Below are 25849 nucleotides of genomic sequence, written 5' to 3'. Positions count from 1 at the left end.
CTGTCTTCTACGTTCTGGTCTCTTATTGACAATGAATATTTTTATACTTCAGCTTTTCTAACATAGACCAAGAGTACTTCCAAAGATGAAATCATGTAATCAGTGCTGGTAATTAAGGAGTCGGGGAATTAACAGTAGTGGGGCCAGATGGCATGGGACATACAAAGTTGTAGAGTTTTAAACCAGACTTTGGTTGGTTGATGATACTGCCTAGCAGAACCTAGAATTGTTGACTCTTAAGGGATAGTTTGTGACTACCTCTTTATTTATTCTTTTTAGATTTTAGTTTTATTCCTCCTTCTTCTGGAAGACTTTCCAGATGCTTATGACTCGGTTAGAAGTGTTTTCATCATGTAAGCAGTATGTGGAAGAGTTAGAGAACTGATATTTGATACTTAGGTGTGGCTAACAATTCTTACTGAAAGTAAAAAGCTGTCTCCTGGGTTTATTATACAAAGCCATCATAAAGACAGAAAGAGATAAATTTAGACAATTTCAGAATGCAGATATTATAATATAAAATTGATTTAATATATGAAGGCATTATAATAGTAACATTCATTGGGTACCAAACTGTGAGCCAGGTACAATATTCAGCACTTTACTTGCATATCCTCATTCACTTTTCATTCAAACACTGCAGTTAGATAGTTATTATCCCCATTTACAGAGTAGGAGAATGGGGGTACAGAGAGCAAAGTAATTTAATTTGCCCAAGATTATAACTTTTAAATGATGCACCTGCCTTTGGAATCTAGGAAGTCTGACTTGCTGTTAAACCCAATGCCATATGATGCTTTGGCGATTACTGTGTGGGAAATAATATTTGCTCCAAGTTTATAGTTGCCAATACAAAATAAGTAATTTAAGACCTTTACTTTTATAATCAAACTCAGTCTTTTATATCTTTATCTGTAAAATTTTTTAAAAAGATTTTATTTATCTATTTATTTGACAGAGAGATAGAGAGCACAAGTAGGCAGAGTGGCAGGCAGAGGAAAAGGGAGAAGCAGGCTTCCCGCTGAGCAGAGAGCCCGACGTAGGGCTGGATCCCAGAACCCTGGGATCATGACCTGAGCCAAAAGCAGCTGCTTAACCCACTGAGCAACCCAGGTGCTCCTATCTGTAAAATTTTGAAATAACCTGTCTCATTAGTGTTGATGCAGTCAAGTTCTGTTACTGCACTTGGTTGTAGAGAGATTTTTAAAAATACAAATCAGAGTATTCTACTCCCTTGATAGATTTTTATCTTGTGGTCTCTTTATTGTGATAAAATGGAGTACTAACTTAGACCATGGTATGAAAGACCTGATACAATAAGATCCAGTAAGTTAACTTGATGTTTGTCCTTAAATGTGCTGTACTCGTTGTGTCATGCTCCCTCCATGGAGTGTTCTTAGCTTTTCTTCCACCTGATATAATGCTGTTCAGAACCCACATCAAATGTAAATTTTAGTCATCTCCTATACTCCCCATTTTGTGTTAACATATCCCACTATTTATATTTCTCACTAAATTATGAGCTTTGAGGAAGAGACCATAACTTCTAAATTTTGTCTCTGTATGAAGCATATAAATAAATGTTCCCTGGATAATTGAATAGATGAATGGGTAGTAATGCGGTTATCTTCTGAATACCATCTGTATTTTTTATGGGTGAGAAAATAAGTACTTATACTGTGAAATGCTATATCGTTCCGACTTATTTCTGTTTAATGCTTCCTTTTTCTCTTTACCCACTCTCTGTAATAATATTTAATACCTGGATGGTAATACTTACCTTAAATATACTGTTGAGGACATGGAATGTTTTGTCACAGTAAATATCTCCTTATGGAAAAATATAAATTCTTATTGTACTGAACAAACCTTAAGGGATTCTGAGTTTTGTTTTTGTTTTAGTATTTCTAGCAATTTTGTTTGTTACTATTGTAGTTAGAAATGGAAAACAGTTATCTTTGCCTCCTGTATCTGGATTGCTTTCATATCCTCAGGAAAATCTGCCCTCATCTTTCCTGATGCTACTATAACAAATTACTACAGACTTGGTGGCTTAAAATAACACAGTTTTGTTATATTGTAGTCTGGAGGTCAGATATCCAACTAGATCTTGTTGGGCTGAAATCAAGGTGGTGATAAGACTGCACTCCTTTTGGAGGCTTTAGGGAATCCTTTCCTTGCCTTCTCCAACTTCTAGAGGCCTGCATTCATTGGCTCATGACCCCTTTTTGCATCTTCAAAGCCAAGCAGTATAGCATCAAGTCTCTGATTCTGACCTCCTTGTCTGCCTCCCTTATCCTCTTTAATTGATCTTCTATTAGTTTTATTTTTGTTTTCTGGATATTAGTATATTTCATTTCCTTGGAAATGTAATAATTTTTTGATTTGTTTAAGAGAGGATGATGTAACTCCATTCCAGCCAGTGTTCAGGTAACTCATTTGCAAGGACTGTGAATCCCCAAAATTGTACTCAAATGTGATTTTTTTTTTTCAGTCTTATGTGTATTTTCTTCAGGGGAGGTAGTTTGTAGCTTTAATCACAAATTCAGTAGTATCAGTGATTATCCTGAGCCTCCAATTTAAGAACAATTACTGTACAAAACAACAGAATGACTTGTACAGTTCTGGTTTTTTCTTGAATCTGTTTCCTAAATGTATACATTTCTCATTGCCTGTTGGTCATTAAATAATGGTCCTATCGCAGCATACCTCTGTACTTCATTCTGAGAACAGTTTGGTTCCAAGGTCTTAAGTTTTTATTTGTAATTTTTTCCTTTTACCTTTTTGTCAGAGACTGCTAATTAGTCCTGAGTATCTTTTCTGTTTTACTAGTAATAGTGTTCCCAGTTTTTAGATGGGCACATGGTTGCCTGGAAATATAGGCTGTATTTCCCAGCTTCCATTACAGATAGTTGTGGTATTGTGACGTAGTGATAATCAGAATTGTCTGTATAAATATATTTTAAATTTGTTATGACTTTCTAAGTAATTTCTGACCACTCTCTCCTTGTTATAAAATTGTCTGTACTTCCAAGCTTTGTAAATCTATATTAAAAATCCTCTTAGGTTGCTGAAGGGGAGGTGTGTGGGAATGGGGTAATGCGGTGATGGAGATTGGAGAGGGTATGTGTTGTAATGAGTTTTGGGTATTATATAGGACTGATGAATCAGACCTGTACCCCTGAAACAATTAATATATTATATGTTAATTTAAAAAAGTAAAGATCAGCTCACAACACACAAAAAAATCCTCTTTAGGTAGGGAACTTCTTAGGTAAGAGCGTAAATGATGTGTATTGGCAACATCACTGTAGTAATTTGGCAGTGTTTTGATGAAAATATAATTGAGGTCTGTTTGAAGTAATATTCAATATTTTGTGAAATTAAAAAAAAAAAGATACACCTAGAAGTGTTAAAGCATGGAAGGGTAGGAAGGTTTAGAGGTTGGGTTAGGCTTTGGAATGGGATAGGGATGTTTTCTGGTATAAATCCATACTGGACTGTAGTGGACCCTAAATACAAAAAGAAGTTAATGAAAATGGGTCTCAGTTCACCAGCAGTATGTATAGCAGACTTGATTGCCATGCCCAGGGGAAACAGAATCATGTAGAGCTGAGAAACAAAGACCAAACTGGATTTAATTTCTCGTGAGTGATCATAGGGTATAATTCAGTAGGTGCATGAGTATTTGTTCTGCCAGACATGGTGATATTAAGGACTTTTTTACTTTCAGAGAAAGTAGAGAATTCTGTTTGCTGAAATGATTTTTAAAAGAAATAGAAGTTTTGGGGCGCCTGGGTGGCTCAGTGGGTTAAGCCTCTGCCTTCAGCTCAGGTCATGATCTCAGGGTCCTAGGATCGAGTCCCGTGTGGGACTCTCTGCTCAGCGGGGAGCCTGCTTCCCTCTCTCTCTCTGCCTGCCTCTCTGCCTACTTGTGATCTCTTTCCCTCTCTCTGTCAAATAAATAAGCAAAATATAAGAAAAAGAAAAAAGTTTTATCTCTTAATAGAATGTAAAAGGTTTAAAATAGGTTTGTACGAGATCTTATAGAAAGTCCCCAGCACAAATCATAAAGGAAAAGAAATACATTTCACCATGGTGAAAGAAAAGCTCTGTTCTTCGAAAGACCTTACAAAAATAAAAGCAGCCACAGATCAGAAGATGCTTATAATTCACATAACTGGCAGAGGATTAACATCGCTAATATAAAGACTTTATGCAAATCAATAGGACAACTCAGTTGAAAATTAGATAATATAGAAAGAATGAAGAGAGCAAGAAGGTATTTGGGTAGATGTATATAATAGGCTTGGTAATAACGGAGCAAGAGTATGGTATAAGGGAGAAAAGAAACTAAAAATGACAGCCATATTTAGGCCAAGGACATTTTGCATATTAGAGTATTGGGGCTTGTAGAATTTTCTGTAACTGTACTCTGATTTGATAAGAAATGTTTTACCAATGTGCACATTTGAAAATGCAACCAAAATAGGCATTTGCCACAAAATACAATAATGTACAGCTTTAGAGTTATTCTGGATTATGTATAATACAGTACTGCTATTTCAAAAGAAACTACATGGAACAATATAAGAGAGGCAAAATTTATCTTCATGTTTGGTCCTCTTCTTTTGCCTTTAACTTTACTGAAGTACCAGTTGAAAATTTTAAAAAATAAAGGTCATGGTGACTAAGAATTTTAGGTAATTTTTAACACTTGCTTAATCCCATCAATAAGTCCTCCTGGCTCTTCCACCAAAACAGACCCAAATCAGTTCTTTCCTCTTGTGTCTATTATTATCACCCAAGGCCAATCCAACATTACCTCTCACCTGTACTTGTTCATTTGTTTTCTAATTTGCTGACTATTGGTGAAAGGATATATTTGATAACAGTTGTTCAGATGAGATCAGAGATTAGCAGTTGAGATACAATTTAGATTTTGAATAAGATAAATGAAACCCAGCTAGGTTTTACAATAAGAGCCTCTTCGTTTTACTAGAATAAAAGCTAGGATGAAAAGTGGTTATTGTGTAGTCCACTACCACAGGGAAGAATAGAGCTTTAGTTTGAACTATTTCAGAAAATTATAGAAGTAATTATTGTCAAATTTGAATTTTTTAAATAAATCACTGAGAACAAGTGCCTTTCAACTAAATATTTAAAGCAGCTCAAGAGGGAAATTGTTGGATTCTTAGCAATAACAACAAATTGTCATCATAAATAGCTGTTGTCTTACACTAATAGACTAATAGATTACAAATATGAGACAGAGTAAAATCCAACAAGTTCTTAAGATTTTAATTGTATGGGGGCACCTTGTGATCCCAGTGTCCTGGGATCGAGCCCTACATCGGGCTCTCTGCTCAGCGGGGAGCCTGCTTCCTCCTCTCTCTGCCTGCCTCTCTGCCTACTTGTGATCTGTCTGTCAAATAAATAAATAAAAAATCTTAAAAAAAAAAAGATTTTAATTGTATGATGGCGAGTATTATTTTTCTTTATTTTCCCCATTTACTAAAATGGGCTTCTGTTGTTTACAGGATCAGGGGGAAATGTTTACTATTATTTTAAATAGAACAATACACTTTGGTTCCTTGCTCTAAAATTACTTTTATCTAAAGAAAGAGGGGATTACAAGTATAAATTTTATTATACTGAAAGGCAGATACGACAATTTATAAGAACTGCCATTAATCTTTAGATGAGGTCCATGTTTTAGATAAAAGTTAACTACTTTCATTTGGGAAAAGAAGACATTTGAAGGTAAAGAGATTATAATAATTGAAAGCACAGGTGAGAAGATTAACTTTGGCAGGAAGGAAGGTCTGTCTTTAAAAACAAACACCAAAGCCGCACCCCACACATTTATGGAACAACTTGAAACATTTTATGGTACAGATTCTAGTCTTAGGTCTTAAAGTTGGAAGCTGAGTTATTAAATTATAAACTAATGAAGGCTCTGGTAGGGGGAATACAGATTTACTTACATAAGCTTCTGGGATAGTTTAAAGCTTGAAGGATCAGCTTGAATAATTAAGGGAGACAATGACGTATTTGGTATAGTGAGATTAAAAAAGTATATAAATTACTGGTCAGCTGAAAACTTCTTTTATTGTATTAAAGTGAACAGTGAATCAGGCAGCCTTATTACTCTTCTCCTAAAGAGATCTTTGTTTTATCTGATTTTTCTAGAGAGGACAATATGTCTCTTCTAGGTGGCACTTTATAAAATAGAAAACAAAGTAATTGGGTTAACAAAGAGAATTATGTTAGGGATGCTTTTTTTGAAAAAGCGTTCATACACAGGACATTCTATTTTTACAGTGTCTTGAATAAAGCCAAGACGTAGTTAAAATGTAAGTTCTATATTTAAATCACTCATCTTGTAAATATTAATTATAAAATTATCTTGAAGAAACAGAAATTAAGGGAAAATGCCAAACTTCACCATCCTAAAATAACTACTTAGGGTTTTTAATATACTTTCTCATACTGTTATTTATGGATATTTTTATATTTTTAAAGTATAAAATAATGCTGAGAAGCATTACACAAATTGTAAATGAGAATTAATAAAGTTCAAAGATGAAAAAATAAGAGTTTATGCCTTAAAGAGTTTAGCTACTCTTACACTCTGAAGTCAAAATGTACCTGAGCTTCTACATACAGGTTATTTTACTCTTTGGGGTTTCTAAGTCTTATAGAACCTAGGATAACGTTCTTAAACTTCCCAGTTTACTACAACATTAGATGAGAATGAAGAGTCAGGATCGTATAGTAAAATAAATACTTAAGTGCTTGTTGGGAACTTGAATTTTTGGTTTTAATCCAAGTTCTACCTTTGTGACTTCATTGAACTTCAAATATTGACCTTTAAATGAAGGAGTTCAGTTCACAAACATTTAATCTGAACCTAATATGTCCAAGTTATGTGCTGTGCTTTTGGGGTATCCTAATAAATTCTTGACTAACCAAATGATCTTTGTCTAGTATTAATTCTTTACCTCCAAGCTGGTTCTCAGTGTAACAAGCTTCCCTGGCTTCTGGGTATACATGTCATGTTTATAGTAGAGGTACTTGTTCCAGCCTGTCCTAAGAGAAAGACTCCAATTTGATACATGCGTTATACCAACTTCTATGCTATGCACTCATACCTCTTCTGACCAGTTCTCTGAGGTGAAGATTGATAAAAATGGGGTCCAGACAAGAATCAGAGCCTCGGAGTAACTGAGTAATAAAAAGCTTAGAACAGTAACCTGTAAAGCTAAAAAGTTATAGTGCTTCCCTTAAAGAATTCATTTGAAACCAATAATAGAGAATTATGGTTGTGTAAATTTTATCTTTTCCCAGGTCCTTCTTGGCTTTGAATTACCAGGATGATTACTACAATTTTAGTTCTTTGTCTTAGTAATAATAATAATTCATGCTTAAATATTGTTTATTATGTGTCAGGCATTGTTTACAATTATTAAAGGTATATACCATAACTTTCTCAAGGACGCACAGCTAGTAAGTTGCTGAGCCAGGATCCAACTTGTGAAAATAAGACTTTAAACTCCTCAACCACAACACAGTGATGCTTTAAAAGTATAAACTCAACCACAACACAGTGATGCTTAAAAGTATACAGCTTTCTGACAAAAGACTTGGGCCAAGAATATATAAAGAATGTCTAAAAATCAATAATAAAAGCATAATAAGAAAATGACCAAAGACTTAAAAAGAGGATGGCATGTAAATGGCCCATTGCCACATGAAAAGTTGTTCAACGCCATGAGTCATCAGGGATATTGATACTAAAACCATAATGGGTTGCCACTGTAAATTCAATATAATGAGTAAAATTTAAAAGACTGGAAACGCCAAATTTTAGCAAGGATATGGAGCAACTGAAATTATCATATGTTACTGATGGGAATGTGTAATGATAAAACCACTCTGGAAAACAGTTTGTTAATTTCTTTTATAGTTAAACATACTATCCTGTAAACCATCAATTCCATTCTTCTATATTAAGAGAAATGAAAGCAATATGTCTACAGAAGGGCTTGTACAAGAATATTTATATAACAGCTTTATTCATAATAGCTAGCAACTAGGAACAATCCAAATTGCCCATCAGCACAAGAAAGAACAAGTGAATTGTGATGTATTTATTCAGTGAAAGGACTACTTAGCAGTAAAAAAGCGTGAACTTCTCATATAACAGCATAATGAGTCAAATAAGTTAAAAAAAAAAAAAGGGTACAAATGGTGATTCTGTTGATTCCATGGGTATTGAAACCCCGTAACAGTCAAAGCTAAATATTTGTTTAGAAACACAACAGTGGTTACCTATTTGTTGGATAGGAAGCAGGCTTAAAGGAATTTTCTGGAGTTATGAAAATGTTTCATATCTTGATGATCATGTTGGTTATGCAGATGTGTACATTTGTCAGAATTTGTAGAATTTTATATTTAAGATCGACATATTATATATAAAGTATACCTCAACAAAATAAATATGTAAAGTGAGAAAAAAACCCAACTGGGGGGATTTCAGACAAGCACTAGGACAACAGAAGTGACAACTGGCAGCCTAACACTTGGAACATGTAAAGATACTAAGTAGCACAGAACTGTTACGTAGAACCTCAATTGATCGTCATAGTAACCAAGACAAGTTTAAGTTTTATTTATTACAATTTTTAAGAAGTTATCAAGGTGTGCTACTTTTAGAAAGGAGTTATTAATTATTATATTGAAAGTTTGGAACTAAAATGCTTAGATATCAATAATCTAGAATATTAGCTTATGTGACACATTTCTTAGATTTTATGTAAAGAACAGTTGTGGTTAATGTTGGGAAATGATTCTGTCTAGAACTAGAATGTGGTCTCTTTAGAGACTGCTAAAAAGAGAGCATGAAAAGTTTCTATAGATAAGTTTGCCTGATAAGTTCTTGAAACAGAACATTTGTCTTTATATGATTTGTGTGATTTATAGAGGAAATAAAAAATGTGGTATCTGTACTGTGTTTGTTTCAGCTTTTTTTATAATCTAGAAATGTTAGAAACTTAGAGATATCACAATGAAATGTGCTAAAATATAGCATTAATTTGTCCTGGTTATATTGCAACAGGTGGACATAAATAGACAAGTTTGATGGTGGTCTGTGTAGATTGACAATATTTGTCTCTGGGGTCCTTTATGACTTGTTCCACAGCCATCAGATGTGCTTGAACTACTCAGATGATGAATTGAAATACAGTATTTGCAGTCTTTTATTGTAAGGTTAGTCTTCAAGATAAAGGTTGATCTTTTAAGTTAGTTAGTTAGTGGTTTTTTACCTCTCTTCAAGTAGGTTACTTTGTGGATTGTCATGGAAATAGGAAACATTTTAGTTACCACACATTAACTAATGTGGTTTTTGATTTCTTCAAATAAGACTTGACAGCTTGGCTGTTTCTTGTTTATGGAAAACCTAATTTCTAATCTTTGCATCTGTTTTAGTAATAGTTATGCACGAGTGCGAGCTGTGGTGATGACCCGGGATGACTCAAGTGGTGGATGGCTACCACTTGGAGGGAGTGGACTGAGCTGCGTCACTGTCTTCAAAGTCCCTCACCAGGAAGAGAATGGCTGTGCTGACTTTTTTATCCGTGGAGAGCGACTCAGGGACAAAATGGTAATGAATAATTTATCTACTGCTATAATTTTAAGATTCTGTAGAATGAATTATCTACTTAAAGTTTTCATTGGCGTACCATTAGGAGAATGATTTTTGCCCAGGATCAGTGATTATATTTCTAAGCTTTTTTAATGTTAGGACAGTGAAATATGCCTGTTTCTTTGCAGCTGGGACTCAATAATGTATTGTGTTAGAAAGGAGCTGCATTTTTTATTAGGTTTAATCATGAATAGTCCCCCCAGTTATTAAACCAAGTATAATCTGCCTGCCTTCTTTCTCACTCTCCCCTAGACTAGTGGTTGGCAAACTATAATCCACAGGGAATACCCGAGCCTACCATGTTGTTTTTTTAAGACCCACGAGTTAATGATTTTTGTAGGGACAGCTGCGTGGCTTGATCTGTTAACCACCTGCCTTGGGCTCATGTCATGATCCCAGGGTCCTGGGTTGAAGTTCCATCTCCGGCTCCTTTCTCAGCGGAGAGCCTGCTTTCCTCTCTGCCTGCCACTCCCCCTGTTTGTGCTCACTCTCATGCTCGCTCTCTCTCTCTCTCTCTCTCTCTGACAAATAAACTTTAAAAAAAAAAAAACAAAACACCAAAACAACAACTTCAAGTTTAAAAAAAGAGGAATGGTTTTTACATTTTTTTAATGATTGAAAAAAAAAGCTAAAGAAGAATAATTTTGTGACACGTGAAAATTACATAAAATTCAAATTTCAGTGTCCATAAATAAGTTTTCTTGAAATATAGCCTAGCTTGTTCATTTAATTTTTTCTATGGCCCCTTTCATACTACAGTGACCGAGTTGAGTAGTTGCTGTAGAGACCATAAGTATCTGGAACCTTACAGAAAATTTTACTGGCTCCTACTCTGCAGTTTCTTTTCTCTGTTCTTTCTCTTCATTCTCTATGAATCTAATTATTCTGGGCTCCTAAGTCTACCTGTTTGCCAGACTAGTTTTTAACACTACTATTTTTTACCCAGATGAGTTTCCTTCCATCTATATATTTTAAAATTTGAATCTAAACTTCGATAATGTTAGATATTTACTCTCTTTTAATTGGTATGGAAAGCTCTTTTTTATTTCATTTGTGAGCCAAAAAACAAGTGCAGTCATACCTGAGAAGCTGAATGTTGTTAATGTCATTTCTGCATCAAGCAAAAGGAAAGCACACACTTAAGAAGCAAAAGGAGAATAAAATGCCAAAAATTTCCAAGATTCTTGAAAATAGCTAGAATTCCCTTCAAATATGTAATGTGGAATAGTTTGTAAGCCCATTTACTTAGCATCAGTAATGTTATTTGTATTGAAAATGTGTCTTAAGTTCCAAATAATTCTTTCAATACACGAACATTTTGATTAAATCTACTTTTAATTCTGGTTTGGTTTCTGCGTATTTTTATTACTGAGTTATTTTTAGTAATTTAGAAAGTTGCCCAAATTATGCCCCAGTTTTTGCCTCAGTTAAATGGAGTTACCCTACATCTTCTTGAAAGCTTTCCAACTCTGTTTTTTGAGTTTATGATTCATTCCTGACAAGGTATCTCAGTTAACAAGAATGTGGTTTTAGGATTGTAGGAAACCCCAGTTGAAGTCATAAGTGTATATAATAAATTTAACATACTGTGTCTAAAAGTTTAAATATTTAAAGGTGGTTTTGAGTTTGCATAAGATGGTGGATGGCATACTAATGCTTATTTAAATAAAACTTGTAAACTTCTAAGAAAGAGCATATGGTGACCTGTCCTGGAATTTTATGCTTCTTTCTGAGCAAATAATAATGGAAACGTTGGAGGAGAGGTTGTAGATTTTAGGAACTGAATGAAATAGTGAAGATTTAAGGCATGTTTTAATTTCATAAAAATAGGAAAAAAGACAAGTCAAAGGTGGAGAAAGAGTTGGAGAAAATAGTTGCTAGAAAAGCATAAAAACAAGGAAGGAGAGAAAAGGAATATCAGAGTGAAACAATATTAGTTATATTAATGATGTTGGACAGTGTACTTTAGGATAATTAAATACAGGACCAAATCTGCATTAACTAGGAGTGAAGCTGGTCAGAGAAAGCTCAGATTGATGGATTAGGTGGTTGCTTATAGTGTGGCTTTGACATAAAGCTAGTGAGAATAAAACTGGGATTCAGAAAGAGCACACAAAAACTTATTTTCTTGTCAGGACTTAATTTGAGCCCATAACCTAATCCTAGGGTATAGAATCGTAATAGATTAACAAGAAGATAGGTTTTCCTGATAGAAGCACTGACCTAGGAATCAGATCATTTCTTGTTTCACCTGACCGTTTTGCCTAGAGGAATCTTATTTGTGAACAAGGATGATAAGTATATCTCTGTGTAGACATAAAAGGAAAATTACTTTCAGTTGAAAGGTTGCCATTTTTCTTGTAGGGGTTAGCAATAGTGAAGAGTTTAGGTGATGGGGACTTCTGTGATCAAAGGCAGTGGCAGTAATGCCTGGAGATGAATTGAAAATAGCAGTCTTGTGGAATCTCAAGATAAATGGGACAGGGACATTGAAATAAGCACATTATTTGGCCCCCTTGCTTGGGTAATGCACATCTGACCAAGATAATTCTGAAGCAATAACAGAATTGAAGTGTATACGTTTTTCATTATCACTGCATTAATGTCCTTATCTATCGATGTTTTCATTAATTGGTTTTATTTTAATAGATTTTTCTGGATTTGAGTTTCATGATTTATCTAAAAAAGAAGTAACTTATGACTGTCTATAAGTTTACAAAGGTCTTCCCAAGTTAATGATGGTTTTCTTTAAAATCCTTGGTGAGTAAACTGCAACCAACTTATCTCCATGCAATTCATGTAAAAGATACTTGGTAAAAACTGTGTTCTATACCCATTTTTTTTATGTGAGTCACATCTTAGAATTTTCTACCTTAGGTGAATTCTAGAAATGAAGTGAGATACCTGCCTTTCATACCTACGAGAAAACTTGTGCCCTCTAAGAAATGATCAGTAGTTAGTAATCTGATAGCTAATAAAGAAATAATAAAGAAATACTTGGGTAGCTAATAAAGAAATACTAGATAATACTTTCAAGAGTGTGTATTAGTCAGAATACTGGTTAACAATAGTGAAGAAGAAAGGTGGCTTTTCTCAAAGGTAAAATATAGGCACTTAGGTAGAAGACTTTTTCCAGTCTTTGATTTACAGTTACTATACTAAAAATGTCTTGTTACATTTCCCAAAGGGTTATATTTCACTACTGCTGCTGCTGCTACTTCTTCTTCTTCTTCTTTTTTTTCTTCCTCTTCTTCTTTTACAAGAAAGGGAGCTCAGATAAAGAGCAGGCTCACTGGGATTTTTTTCAGGAAGATGGCCTTTTGTATAATTAGGTCAGTGCTCATTCATTCATTCATTCATTCAGAGTGATTAGAAGTTATTTCCTCTGATGCTTACCTATAACTTGCCTGTTTTTATGTTGCTTACAAAGGTTGAATTTATTTCTCAGCCTACCCTTTCATACTGTAAATTAGAGCTCATGAATAGGTAAAAGTGGCTGGAGCTCCCAAACTGCTTGCCTCTTCACCACTAGCAGTTCCTCCTCTTTCCTTGTTGCCGTATAAATGTTCTTTTTCTAAGTGTGGATGAAGAAAAAGTTGGAAAGTTCTGCTCTATATCGACTTTTATACTTTATTGATGATTGAGAAGGAACTCAAAAGAAACACCAGGCTTTGGTGTTACAGCCTAAGGTAATGAAATACTACCTTTAATTAGGTAATAATGACACTTGGGGATGGGTGGAATAGTTTTTGACAAGGATGGATTCTCAGAACTGCTTTTTTTTTTTTTTCTTTTAATATGAATTGTAGCCTCCATTTCCTTCTAAATCTTTATAGCCTTGGTTTCTTCAGTAAAAGTTAGTGTTATCTTGGATCACATCTTAAAAAATGCTAACTAAAATTTAACTGTTAATTTGGCTTAACTTCACTGTCGAGCTTCACGTTTCCCATGATAGAAACTTTATCTTTTGCATTCAGTTTTCACTGGATATAGTGACCCTTCTCTGTTAATATGACAGTCCTATTTTATAAGCAAACATTTTATCAAAGTATTTACCATATGTATAGATTGTATTATTTGACCATTTTAGCTAAATTGCATGTGATATATAAATTTGAACACTAAATTATATATACCTTTAGTCTTTATGAGTACTTGAACAAACTATCAGTAATATTTAAAATTTTGCTCAAATATTACTCAACACAGTTTTAAGTTATGGATTCTGAAACAACTATTTAGAATATTTTATGTAGTATACAATAAAAAATACTACAAATTTAATTTAAATGTATTATGCTATTAAAAGCTTATATACTACGAGATAACAAGAAATGGGGTAGGCTATATAGAAAGATAACGTAGGATTCTTACAACATCTAGATTACTTAAAAACACTCTGTGGAATCAAGAAAAAGACACTGCTATGTCAAAGCAAAGTTATAGATATAACTAAAAGCTTAAAGTGACAAAGTAATATTAAAATGAAGAAAGGAAAAATAAGCATTTTAAGTTTTAAGAATTTGCCAGATATTAAAGGAATTGTTTTTTGGATTAATAAGTAATTGGGTTGTGGATAAAAATGGTTATAAAAGTTAAAATGCCTGTAAGATAATAGTTCTATTGTTTAAAAAGGCACATTTTTAAAAATGGGGCTTCTTTCCAGTTAAGTTGCCAGAACCTAAAACAAAATTAGAATGTTTATTTCTAGGAAGAAAATAAAATAGTTAAAATATAGCAGTGACTTTTTAAAAAATGAAACTTACCCACTCTCCACCATTGGAAACCTTAGAAGATCAGGGATCATCTTTCTGTCTTGGATTGAACTTTATAAAAGTACAGAACAACAGTTTTCTGCTTAGCCTTTCCCACTGTACCTCAATGAATTATTCCTTTGTGAAACTTCAGTCCTACAGAACTCTTCCTCCACTGAAAACCAATTGCATTAACTAACTTTCTGCTTAGGATTCAGCAGCTCTGTCTCTTGGAAGATCATGGTTCTATCACCATAATACAACAGAGTTGAGGGAAAAGTGGCAGTGGGAGTAGAGATAGTTCAGGATTTTTCTTGTCCTTACTCTTCTTACAGGATATTCCTCCATCACCCATGTATATACATCCCTCTGTTGAAACTGTGCCATTTAGATCAGCATCCTCTAGCTTTCATTTTCATCTCTTCCGTAGCAGTTCCTTCCTGTAGCCAACTTTTCCACCTCTGAGCCTCATCATCATTTTGGCTGCTTTTCTTTGCATATGTCATTACTATTTTATTACCCTTTTCTTGCTCTTAGAGCGTCCTGCTTAATCTATCACTTTGTACCTCCAGTTTTCTCCCAATTTCACTAGACTCCTTCGGGCTTCAGTATCTTTCCTATTGTTTTCTTTTTTAATCCAATCTGAATTTTTCTTGTCAGTCATTCATACCACTCTCATTCATATTTCAGTTGCCAGTATGTGATGAGTTTTTGACTTACCTTGCACTAAAGGAAATTCATTGAATCCCACATTATCAAAAGGGAATACTCCCTTTTTAAAGGTGAGTCTTTCATGTCACGAGTATTTATTGAGTAGCTACTGTGTGCTAGACATTGTTCTACACACTGGGGATATGTAAATAAATAAGTCCCAGTTTGTAAGGCAACATTCTGGTGAGGGATGAAGAAATAGTAGAATAAATGCAATAAAATGCTAGACAGTTCTAAGTACTAAGGGGAAAAAAACAAGTCAGGGAAAAAGAGGTAGGGAGTTTTTTGTAGGGAGGTTTGTTAAAACTAGATTGGATAGCCAAGGAAGGTTTTACTGAGAAGTAGTTAACATTTGAGTAAAGATTTCTATTTGGATAAGGCCTTTTAGTTTATATGTTTGGACTTTTAAATCTTGAGTATCCTTAAAGTAGAGCTAATCTGTAATTTTGGCTAAGATTTTATGCTACACTATGTAAGATCTTGAACTTTTTGTGGACGTGGTGAATGGTATCAAATAGTGCACCAATAATAGTCATAGACCTAGGAATTAGTGATTCTTCCATTTCTTCAAACAAGTGCTCTTTGTTTTTGATTCTGTTTCATTCCTTTCTTCTGTACATCTCTCCTTTCTTGCCTGTATTACTGCAGATGCCTGTATTACTGCAGATAAGTCTCCTAATATTTTTCATGGCCCAGTTTTACCTAACTTTCTCTGGCTTATCATACTGAACTTTCTAAAACCTGGATCTAATATTTCTTTAGTAGTTTCCAGAAATTTCCTTGAGACAGTGCTGTCTTCTTATCTCAACACAAAAAACTTAAGTCTGGTCACTGCTCTTTTTATTTGTCTTGAATGTTTACCAAAGCAGTGCTTTCCATGATGTTGCCTTAATGAATTATTCATTCATGATTCACCAAAAGCATGTGTTGAACTTATGGAAATGGCTTCCCCTCTTTTACATTAACGAAATAACTGTAAAGATTGCATGTTGAAAGTTTATGTGGAATAGCGAATGTAGGCAGACAGCTTGCTCTTGCTACTCATGAGGAAATGAGAATGGAAGGAACAGTTGCCTTTTTATTGTCACTGGTAAGTGACAGAGGGAAAAATAGGAAAACTGAGTTAGAGAAGGCACCTTGGGCAAACCAGTATTCCTAGAATGGAAGAAATACTAATTAATAACATTCATCTAGTCCAAAATTACCAATTTGTTATTATCTTTAGACTGTAATAAATTATACTATGAATGGCTTTCTGGATAGCTGTAAATTTTGTGACTATGCTCTTTCTTCTAGAGCCGTGCAATAGCTGTTTCTTGAAATTTAATACCTGGAATATGTCCCACGTTACCTTTCTGGTTACTTTTATTTTGTCTTTTTAGAAAACTTCAGCGTAACACTTGCTTCAGCACTCTCTTTATTATATTATACTTCCTCTTTAATATTTAATTATTAATTTTAAAGTAATATTTGTTTAATGATTGATTTATACTGGCTGATTTGGTCTATCAGGCTCATCAGAATTATGTTGGCTTGATGTTTCTGTTTTGTGTGGTTTTCTTTTAAGATTTTATTTATTTACTTGACAGACAGAGATCACAAGTAGGCAGAGAGAGAGGAGGAAACAGGCTCCCCAGCGAGCAGAGAGCCCAATGCGGGGCTCAATCCTAGGACCCTGAGATCATGACCTGAGCCGAAGGCAGAGGCTTATCCCACTGAGCCACCCAGGCGCCCCTTGATGTTTCTGTTTTATATCTCATTGTGATATATTGCACATCCTTTCCATTACATTCCAACTGCCATTAAACTGCTAATGATAGTTAGTAGCCTCCCTGATAGCTAAATTAAAGCCCAAACTCTTTGACCCCAAATTATTGACTTTTTTAACTTTATATTTTTTCACTACTTTTGCTTTATTAGAATCTAAATAGAATGTGGCATGTCTTTAATAGATTAGTTGATTGATATTATTCCTTTAATTGATCAACAGATATTTGAGTGCCTTCTGTGTGCTATACTTTTTAAGTTTATGATATAGTATGATGGTTTGATTTAGACTTCTTACAATAGTCTGCTTGGGCAGCCATAAGAAAATGCCACAGATTGGCTGCTTTAAACAGTGGAAATTCATTGTGAAGTCCAAGATCTAGGTGCTAACTGGTTCATTTTCTGATGAGAACTTTTCTTCCTAGATTTCAGAAGATGCAGTTCAATCCATTACAGTTCCTATTCAGTTCCACTGGTTTGTCTGTTGATTGCTAAGTGAATATTTCACTTTTTAGTTTTAGTTTTATGTAGTTTAATATCTGCTAATACTAGTTTTCCCCTTGTTAGCAGTTTTTACCCTTTTTTATTGGTATATCTCTGCTCATTCAAAACACTGAACAATTTGTCTTTTTTTTTTTTTTTTTTTTTTTTTTTGGTATAGGTACACTCATTTTTTTTCCCTAGGCACATCAAAAATGTTTGACTGTAAATGCTTTTTTGGGGAGGAGGGGGAGTCATTTCTGGTATCCTTTAAAGCTTATTCATGAAACTTACCTTTCTTTTGTATAGCATTAGCTAGAACTTCAGAATAATATTAAATGTTGGTGCTAATGTTGGCTTCTTTGTGAATTTAATGGGATTTCTGGTGTTGCAGACACAAGTATAATTTTAGCTATTGCTTTGAGATGTCCTTTATTATAAGAAAGTGTCCTTAATGTCTCTTAGGTTCCCCTACCAGAAGTTGATACTCATTTTTCTGAAATCTAGTTGTACAGATGTTCTGTAGACTTTTTAATTGATATTTTTATTGTGAAAATTATAGATTACTAATTGTTACTGTAAGGAATAATATGAAGAGATCCTGTTACTTTGGTAACATTTTCAAAACTATAGTATTACAGTCAGAATATATATTCACATTGGTGAAAACCATGATCTTTAGGTTTCCCTACTTTTACTAGTACTTATTTGGGTGTGTATTTAGAACTATACAGTTTTACCATCCGCAGAAAAGATACAGAACAATTCAGTAATCATGAGAATCCTCCCTCCTGTTACTCTTTTATAACTACATCCTCTTCCTCTTTCCCCTGGCAACCACCCATCTGTTCTCCACTTCGCTACTTCTGTAATTTCAAAAATGTTATATAATTGGAATCATAAGTAAGTAACCTTTCAGGATTGGCTTTTTTCATTGACTGTTGTTCCCTGAGGGTTCATTCAGGTTGTATATCAGTAGTTTGTTCCTTCTTATTACTGGCTAGTGTTCTGTGATGTCTTTGTACCAAATTTGTTTAACCATTGACTCATTGAAGGACATGTAGGCTGTTCGCAATTTTGGGCTATTGCAAATAAAGCTGCTCTGAACATTCATGTACTAGGTTTTTTTTTTTTGTTTTTTTTTTTTTTATCTAAGTTTTATTTCTCTGGAATAAATGACCAAGAGTGCAGTTGTTGAATGTATGATAGTTTCATAAGAAACTGCCAGACTTTTTCCCAGAATGGCTCTGCCATGTTACATTTCCTTTAAGGTTGTTTTGTTTTAGTTTGGCAGTTCGGAGATCTAACAGCCTATGGGAGCTTGGGAAAGAGCCAAGTAAAGAAGCAGGGGTTATTGCCTGTGCCCAAGAATTTTAGGTGGTTGTTTGTGCAGCCACCAGGAGTTAGAACAGTGTCTTAATTAGAAGTCAGTGACCAGTTTTCTCCAATTTCTGCTGGTAGCAGTCTCTTCTAAATTCTCTACAGGGGATAATCTTCTTGCTGGTGGTTTTCATATCTCTCAGGTGCTGAAGGAATGACAATGTATCTCATTTTCCATTTCCTCATCCCCTTTTAGACTTCCTACTGATTCAGTTTCTCTGATGGTTACAAGTCTCTGGTGGTTTTCTGTTTTCAGTCAGTTTTGATTAAGTTTTTCTAGGAAATTGGCTATTTCACTTTTTAAAATTTGGGTTTATAAAACCTTACACTGTATTCTTTGTTACTTTCTGAAGTTTTGCCGTGGTTTCAGTTTTGTTCCACTTTGATTCCTAATTCTGTTTATTTCTACTTAAAAAAAAAAGATTTTATTTAAAGAGAATGTGCAGGGGAGAGGGGAGGGCGAGACAGAGGGAAGGGGAGAGAGAATCTTAAGCAGACTCCACACTGAGTGGGGACCCAAGGTGGGGCTCAGTCTCACGACCCTGAGATCATGACCTGAGCCGAAACCAAGAGTCTGACACTTAACTGACTGTGCTACTCAAGTGCCCCCATTTATTTGTGCTTGTATGCTTTTTTTTGTTTGTCTATTTCATTTCTTTGCAAAGAGTCAACTTTTAGCAAGAATAGGATAAGATCTCCTGTACATCTTTTACCCAAATTCATGAAATCCACCCCCCGCTTCCATATACCAATTCTTTAACATTTTGGCCTGTTGGTTTTGTTACTGTCTCTCCCTTCCCCAGGACACACACACACACACACACAGTTTCTGAACTATTTGAAGTAGGTTGCATATATTCTGCCCTTTACCTCTTAGTACCTCAGTGTATTTTTCCTGAGAACAGGGATATTTTCTTAGTCACAGTTTAATTATCCTATTTAGGAAGTTTAACATAAATATGGTACTTGAATCTACCATCCATTTTCCAGTTTTGTCAACTGTCCTAAAAATGTTCTTAGAACATTTTTGTTCCTTCAGTATGAGATTACATAGTACTTAGAAGTCACGACTTTATTCTCCTTTAATCTAGAGCAGATCCTCAGTCTTTTCTTTATGACATACATGTATTTAAAGAATACTGAATCCTTCCCTTCTGTTGTAGCTGAACTGCTGTTATGTGAGAAACAGTCATTGTTCCTCCTGTTCCTTTTTAAAAATGTCTAAAATCCGCTCAGCTCAGAACATGCCATGAAAGACCAATTTTTTTAATAGATAATTAGTAAAATTATATATTTGATAATACAGTATTGTTTGATATTTCTTGGTGTTTTTATAAAGGATTTTATATCCTCCAGAAAACTAGATATGAAGCAGCTGTTTGAGATAATAATTATTGATTTTGGTTAGAAGTAATCTAATTTGAATTTGGCATTTTTATTTCAAAAATGAAATGATTTTTCCTCGGAGTCAAAGATACTTCATAAAGTTACTCGTGAAAAAACTTAAGCCTGGTTGCCAGCTGTACTACTTCTTAGATAATACAATTTGTAAACCTGTAATTAGTTCTTTGTAAGGTAGCAGCTATAATAAAGTACATAGTAGTTTGAAAGTACATATTTAATTTTACTCTGCTCTCCCAAATTGTTAGTTGTTATTAATGAAAACAAAAATGCACTTGTACCTATTTTTGAGTTGGTCTATTTTAAGTACTTCTGGCAAATAGTCCAGTAATTTTATGATGAGAGTTTTGCTCTATATTTCCCAAAATAACTTGGAATATATCTTCAGAAGTTTTAGTTATTTAGTGACTGTGGCATTTTCCTCTTCCCCCTTTTATAAAATACCCTAGAATTTCCTTCAGAAGGAGGAAAAACATTGGAGATTGAAATTTTTCACTGCCTTTAGAATCCATTAACTTTAGCTTCTCAGAATCTATCCATAAGCTCTTTGAGCTCCTGAGTGCTTTTTATTTATCATTCAAATTTCTCCTCCTTCTTTATTAAAAGTCTTCTCACAAATACTGATCTAGTTTTTCATAGCGGTTATTGTATTATAGATTAGTGTTGTCACCTCATGACCAACATCACCATTACTACTACTGTTTATTGAAGGTTTACTATGTGTCAGTTACAAAACAGTGTTAAAATTCTACTGCTTCTTAAAATGCTCACGCGCTTACCTTTATTGAGATCTTTATTTCTCCATACAGCTTCAAGTTACTGTCTAGTATCATTTCATTTCACTTTGTAGGATTTCTTTGAGCTTTTTTTTTTGCAGGATAGATCTAGTGGGAACATTCTCTGAGCTTTTGTTTATCTGAGAATGTCTTAATTTCTATCCTACTTTCAAGGGGCATTTTTGCCCAGAATAAAGGATTGACTTTTTTTTTTTTTTTCTTTTAGTACTTTGAATATATCTGCCCGCTGTCTTCTGGCCCCCAAAGTTTCTAAAGATAAATCTGCTAATACTTTTTTTTAGGATCCCTTGAATGTGGTGGTTCACGTGTATCTTGCTGCTTTCAAGATTCTCTCTCTGTCTGATGTGTGGCTGTCTTTTGAATTCATCTTATTTGGAGTTCGTTGAGCTTCTTTGATGTTTATATTGATGTCTTTCATCAAATTTATGAAGTTTTAAATTATTGTTTCTTCACATATTTTCTTTGCCCCTTTTCCTTTTCTCTTTCTGCAGCTCCCACAATGTATGTTGGTTCTTTTTTTTTTTTCTTTTAAAGATTGATTTATTTATTTTGAGAGTGAGGTGGGGGGTGGAGCAATGCAGAGGGGCAAAGGGGGAAGGAGAGAGAATCCCAGGCAGACTTCATCCTGAAAGCAGAACCCTACGCAGGCTCAAGCTCATGACCCTAAGATCATAGAGCCAAAATCAAGGCTCTAACGCTTAACCAACTAAAACACCCAGGCACCCCCACGTTAGTCCTCTTGATGCTGTCCCACGGGTCCTTTAAGCTGTTTGCTTTTCTTTAATCTTTTTTCTTTCTATTCTTCAGACTCAGTAATGTCCATTGTCTATTTTTAAGTTCATAGATCTTTTTCTGCCTGTTCAAATCTGCTTTTGAATCTCTGTAGTGAATTTTTTGTTTTATTTGTTGTATTTTACAGCTCCACAATTTCTTCATTTCTTTTTAGATTTTCTCTTTATTAATACCTTCATTTTGTTTGTAGGTCATTTTCTTGACTTTTTCCTTAAAACAGTTTTGTGGGTTTTTTTTTTAAAGCCTTTGTCTAATAGATGTGCTCTGCCTTTTTTAGGGACAGTTTCTGTTGGTTTTCTTTTTACTTACAGTGGGAAAATGAAAAAATGAATTTACCATTTGTGTGCCTTGAGCTTTTTTGTTGAACATTGAACATTGAGTCTAATTATGTGGTAACTCTGGAAATCACATTGTCCCTCTTCCATAAGATTTGCGTTTTTTTTCCCCTTTTAAATTGTTGTAGGTTGTCTCTGCTGAGGATCTGCCTGAAGTGTAAATTTAGGTCTTCTCATGTCTTTTCTGAGTATTTCCTTGGATATGAATAGTCACTTTCTGATTTTCCCCATGAATGTAATTGTTTTTGAATGTCCTCCTCTTTAGTGTTTGGCACCCAAAATGGGAAAAGGTTAAAAAAAAAAAAAAAAGATAGCTAAAAAAGGATGCTGATCCTTTAAATAACCTGGACATCTCTTCCATTTGTCAAGGAGGGACTTGCAACAGTAAGGGAAGGTATAACAACTATGGCTGTCCTCTCCTTCATTTGCATCTCTCAGCTATCAGTAATCAGAGCACACGGATTGCTGATACTTGGAGGACACGGTCCTTTTTACCCACCCTGGCTCCTGTGATTTGTGTGTGAGCTGCTCTAAGGAACATGTTGTATATACCTCCCTGCCATGGGGTTTGGGTAGCTGCTACTGTACTAATGCTGAAATTGACCAATTAACCCCAATTTACTGTCTGTGTCTTCCCTTGGGAATTGCAAACCTAACAGACTTCAGAGTTCCAACATAGTTCTGTCAGACAGATTTTGCCAGTGTAATTGTTGTTTAGGTGGGGAGAAAGTTTCCTTCTTACTTTGTCATCTTCCCCAAATCCTCTTTAATCGCATTTAAAAATTTCTGTATTGAGGGGCGCCTGGGTGGCTCAGTGGGTTAAAGCCTCTGCCTTCAACTCGGGTCATGATCCCAGGGTCCTGGGATCAAGCCCTACATCGGGCTCTCCGCTCAGCAGGGAACCTGCTTCCCCCCTCTCTCTGCCTGCCTCTCTGCCTACTTGTGATCTCTCTCTCTCTCTCTGTCAAGTAAATAAATAAAATCTTTAAAAAAAATTTCTGTATTGAGTGACTTTATGAAATAGATTAAATAGCAAGACTTCTGCATTATTAGGGGGTAATAGAGGGGAGGAAATGCATTTACTGAAATAAAATAGGTCTTATTCTCACCTCAGTTTCTATTTAAGAGCTACATTAGATTATTTGATATATGTATAGTAATCTTTGGCATTTAACTTTTGGCAGGTGGTTTTGGAATGTATGCTTAAAAAAGACCTCATTTACAATAAGGTCACTCCAACATTTCACCACTGGAAGATTGATGACAAGAAATTTGGCCTTACCTTTCAAAGTCCTGCTGATGCTAGGGCTTTTGATAGAGGCATTCGAAGAGCTATAGAAGATATTTCTCAAGGTAGGTTTTCTTGACTATTTTCTTAATTTGTTTATCGTATATGTAGTAGAGTAGAGTGACTTTAAGGAGGTCATCTTTTGTGATATATGTGATTAGTTTTGAAAGCTCACTGTAGGCAAAGATAAAATAATAGGTTTTTAAATCTGTTTTATATTTGTCACATATGCCACTTACATGTGTTTTCTTGAACCCATTAATAGCAGCCATCAGATAATGCAAATGTTTTTAAGTAGGAGTGTGAAGAGGGAATAGGCAGAACTTTCAAAATCCTTGTGTGTTATTATTATCAGTCATATCCTTGTTTTGGTCATAAAAAAGAACATTCCTAATAATCAAATATAGTTGACCCTTGAACAACATGGGCTTGAACTGTGCCAGTCTACTAGATGTGGATTATTTTACAGTACAGTACCATGAATATATTTTTCTCTTCCTTATAATTTGCTTGCTAATGTTTTCTTTTCTCTATTTTATTCTAAGAATATAGTACATATAACATACAAAGTATATGTTGAAACTTTATATTATTGGTAATGCTTCAGGCAGCAATGGTAGTTAAGTGTTTGGGGAATGAAAAGTGGTACGTGGATTTTTAACTGCATTGGGCTGGGGCAGGGGTTGATGTCCCTGACCCCTGTGTTGTTCAAGGTTCAACTGTATTTGGTTATTATTTCATATGTAGGCTTTATTTTTCCTGTGCCAAACCTTTTCTTGAAACTCTTCACCTGATTTCATTATTGAGGGTTGGTAGAGACCAGAGCCCCATGCATCTCTTTGTATATGTTGCCAGTCTGTTAAGATTGTTAACTCTAAGGCCTGCAGATTTTAAAGGGAAAAAGAATATATTTAGATGTAAGACTGGCCTCTGCTTAATTAAGGAAAAAGAAATCACTTTAAAGCCCATTTCATCCCCAAAATGAAGTTATAATTAAGACTTGATTTTTTTTCTATTAAAGAAGGAAAATTGTCTCTATAAATAGAAATCAACTTCTATATAAAGTAACTGAATCAAAATATATTAGCAGCATTGTGATTTGTTGCATTTTGAAAATAACATCTTACTAGGAAAATTAGAAAAAATAAATGAGACTGACCATAGGCAAGAACCTGGAAATGCTTAGTACAGATCTGTACTGATAGTCCATGAAACTGTGCTTAAATAATTTATTTAGCTATTTTAAAAGATGAGAGATTGATAAACAGTGATTTCCAGTTCAGAAAAATTTTTGTGGAATGATGACATTCATTTTATCTTTATTACAAGAACCTGTAAGTTCTTTCTAGATCATTGTTCTCAATGTTGGCTGCACATTTTAGTCACCTGGGATACTTTGCAAAATAGAATAACTGGTCCCTACTCTGACTATTTGAATCTGTCTGCCTAGGGACAGGAGCTGAGGCATCCATTTTTTGTGTTTGTTTGTTTGTTTGTTTGTTTTTGAAGTTCCTCCTATTTCAAATGTGATGAAGAATTGTGAAATGATTCTATTATGAATTTAGAGGGGAAAAAAAGTCCCTGAGGTCCTGTGGTAGTGGCTGTGGCTCTCAAACCACTGCAAGAAATAAAAAAGACATGAAGCCCTATGCCTCATCCCATAGATTCTGGCAATATTGGTTTGAGAATATACTGTGGTACCGGCATCTTTTCTGAAATTTCCCCAGTTAATTCTGATATTTAGCTATTGCTCAAGTACTGCTACTTTAAAAAGACAATCATTATCTATGGCTGCTAGAATTTTTAATTTATTTTTACTTTTTCCTTTTTTTATTAAGCTTTTTATCTTCATTCCAGTATATGTATATATAGCACATATAGTGTTACATTAGTTTCAGGTGTATGATACAATGATTCAGCAATACTATACATTACTCAGTGTTCATCATAAGTGTATTCTTATTCCCCCTCACATATTTCACCCACCCCCAAGCACCTCCCCTGTCATAACCATCAGTTTATTCTTTATAGTTAAGAGTCTCATTCTTGATTTCTGTCTCTCTTTTTCCTTTGCTCTTTTGTTTTGTTTCTTAAATTCCACGTGTGAATGAAATCATATGGTATCTGTCATTCTCTGACTTTGCTTAGCATTATACTCCCTGATTCTGTCCATGGTGTTGCAAATGGCAAGGTTTCATTCTTTATGGCTGGATAGTATTCCACTGTGTATATATACCACCTCTTCTTTATCCATTCATCTATCAGTGGACACTTGGGCTGCTTCCATATTTGACTATTGTAAATAATGCTGCAATAAACATAGAGGTGTATGTATCCCTTTGAATTAGTGTTTTTGTATTTTTTTGTGTAAATAGTAATGTGATTACTTTCTGAGGAACTTCCATACTGTTTTCCACAGTGGCTGTGCACCAGGT

The 25849-nt window shown here is 34.5% G+C and overlaps 1 protein-coding gene across 1 annotated transcript in view; it reads left to right on the top strand.

Moving 5' to 3' along the window:
• The window catches only part of SPRED1 (sprouty related EVH1 domain containing 1), a 108841-nt gene that overhangs the window by 53945 nt on the left and 29047 nt on the right, over positions 1 to 25849 (top strand). Inside the window, exons 2-3 of the mRNA XM_032856882.1 lie at positions 9493 to 9667; positions 23311 to 23479. Of these exons, the coding sequence (XP_032712773.1) occupies positions 9493 to 9667; positions 23311 to 23479 (344 nt within the window). The remainder of the gene's footprint in view (positions 1 to 9492; positions 9668 to 23310; positions 23480 to 25849) is intronic.

Source organism: Lontra canadensis, unplaced genomic scaffold (genome assembly GCF_010015895.1).
Source record: "Lontra canadensis isolate GAN:19392208 unplaced genomic scaffold, GSC_riverotter_1.0 scaffold12, whole genome shotgun sequence".
NCBI lineage: Eukaryota > Metazoa > Chordata > Mammalia > Carnivora > Mustelidae > Lontra > Lontra canadensis.
Note: the sequence above shows the minus strand (reverse complement) of the source record. Positions and strands in the feature narration are given on the sequence as shown.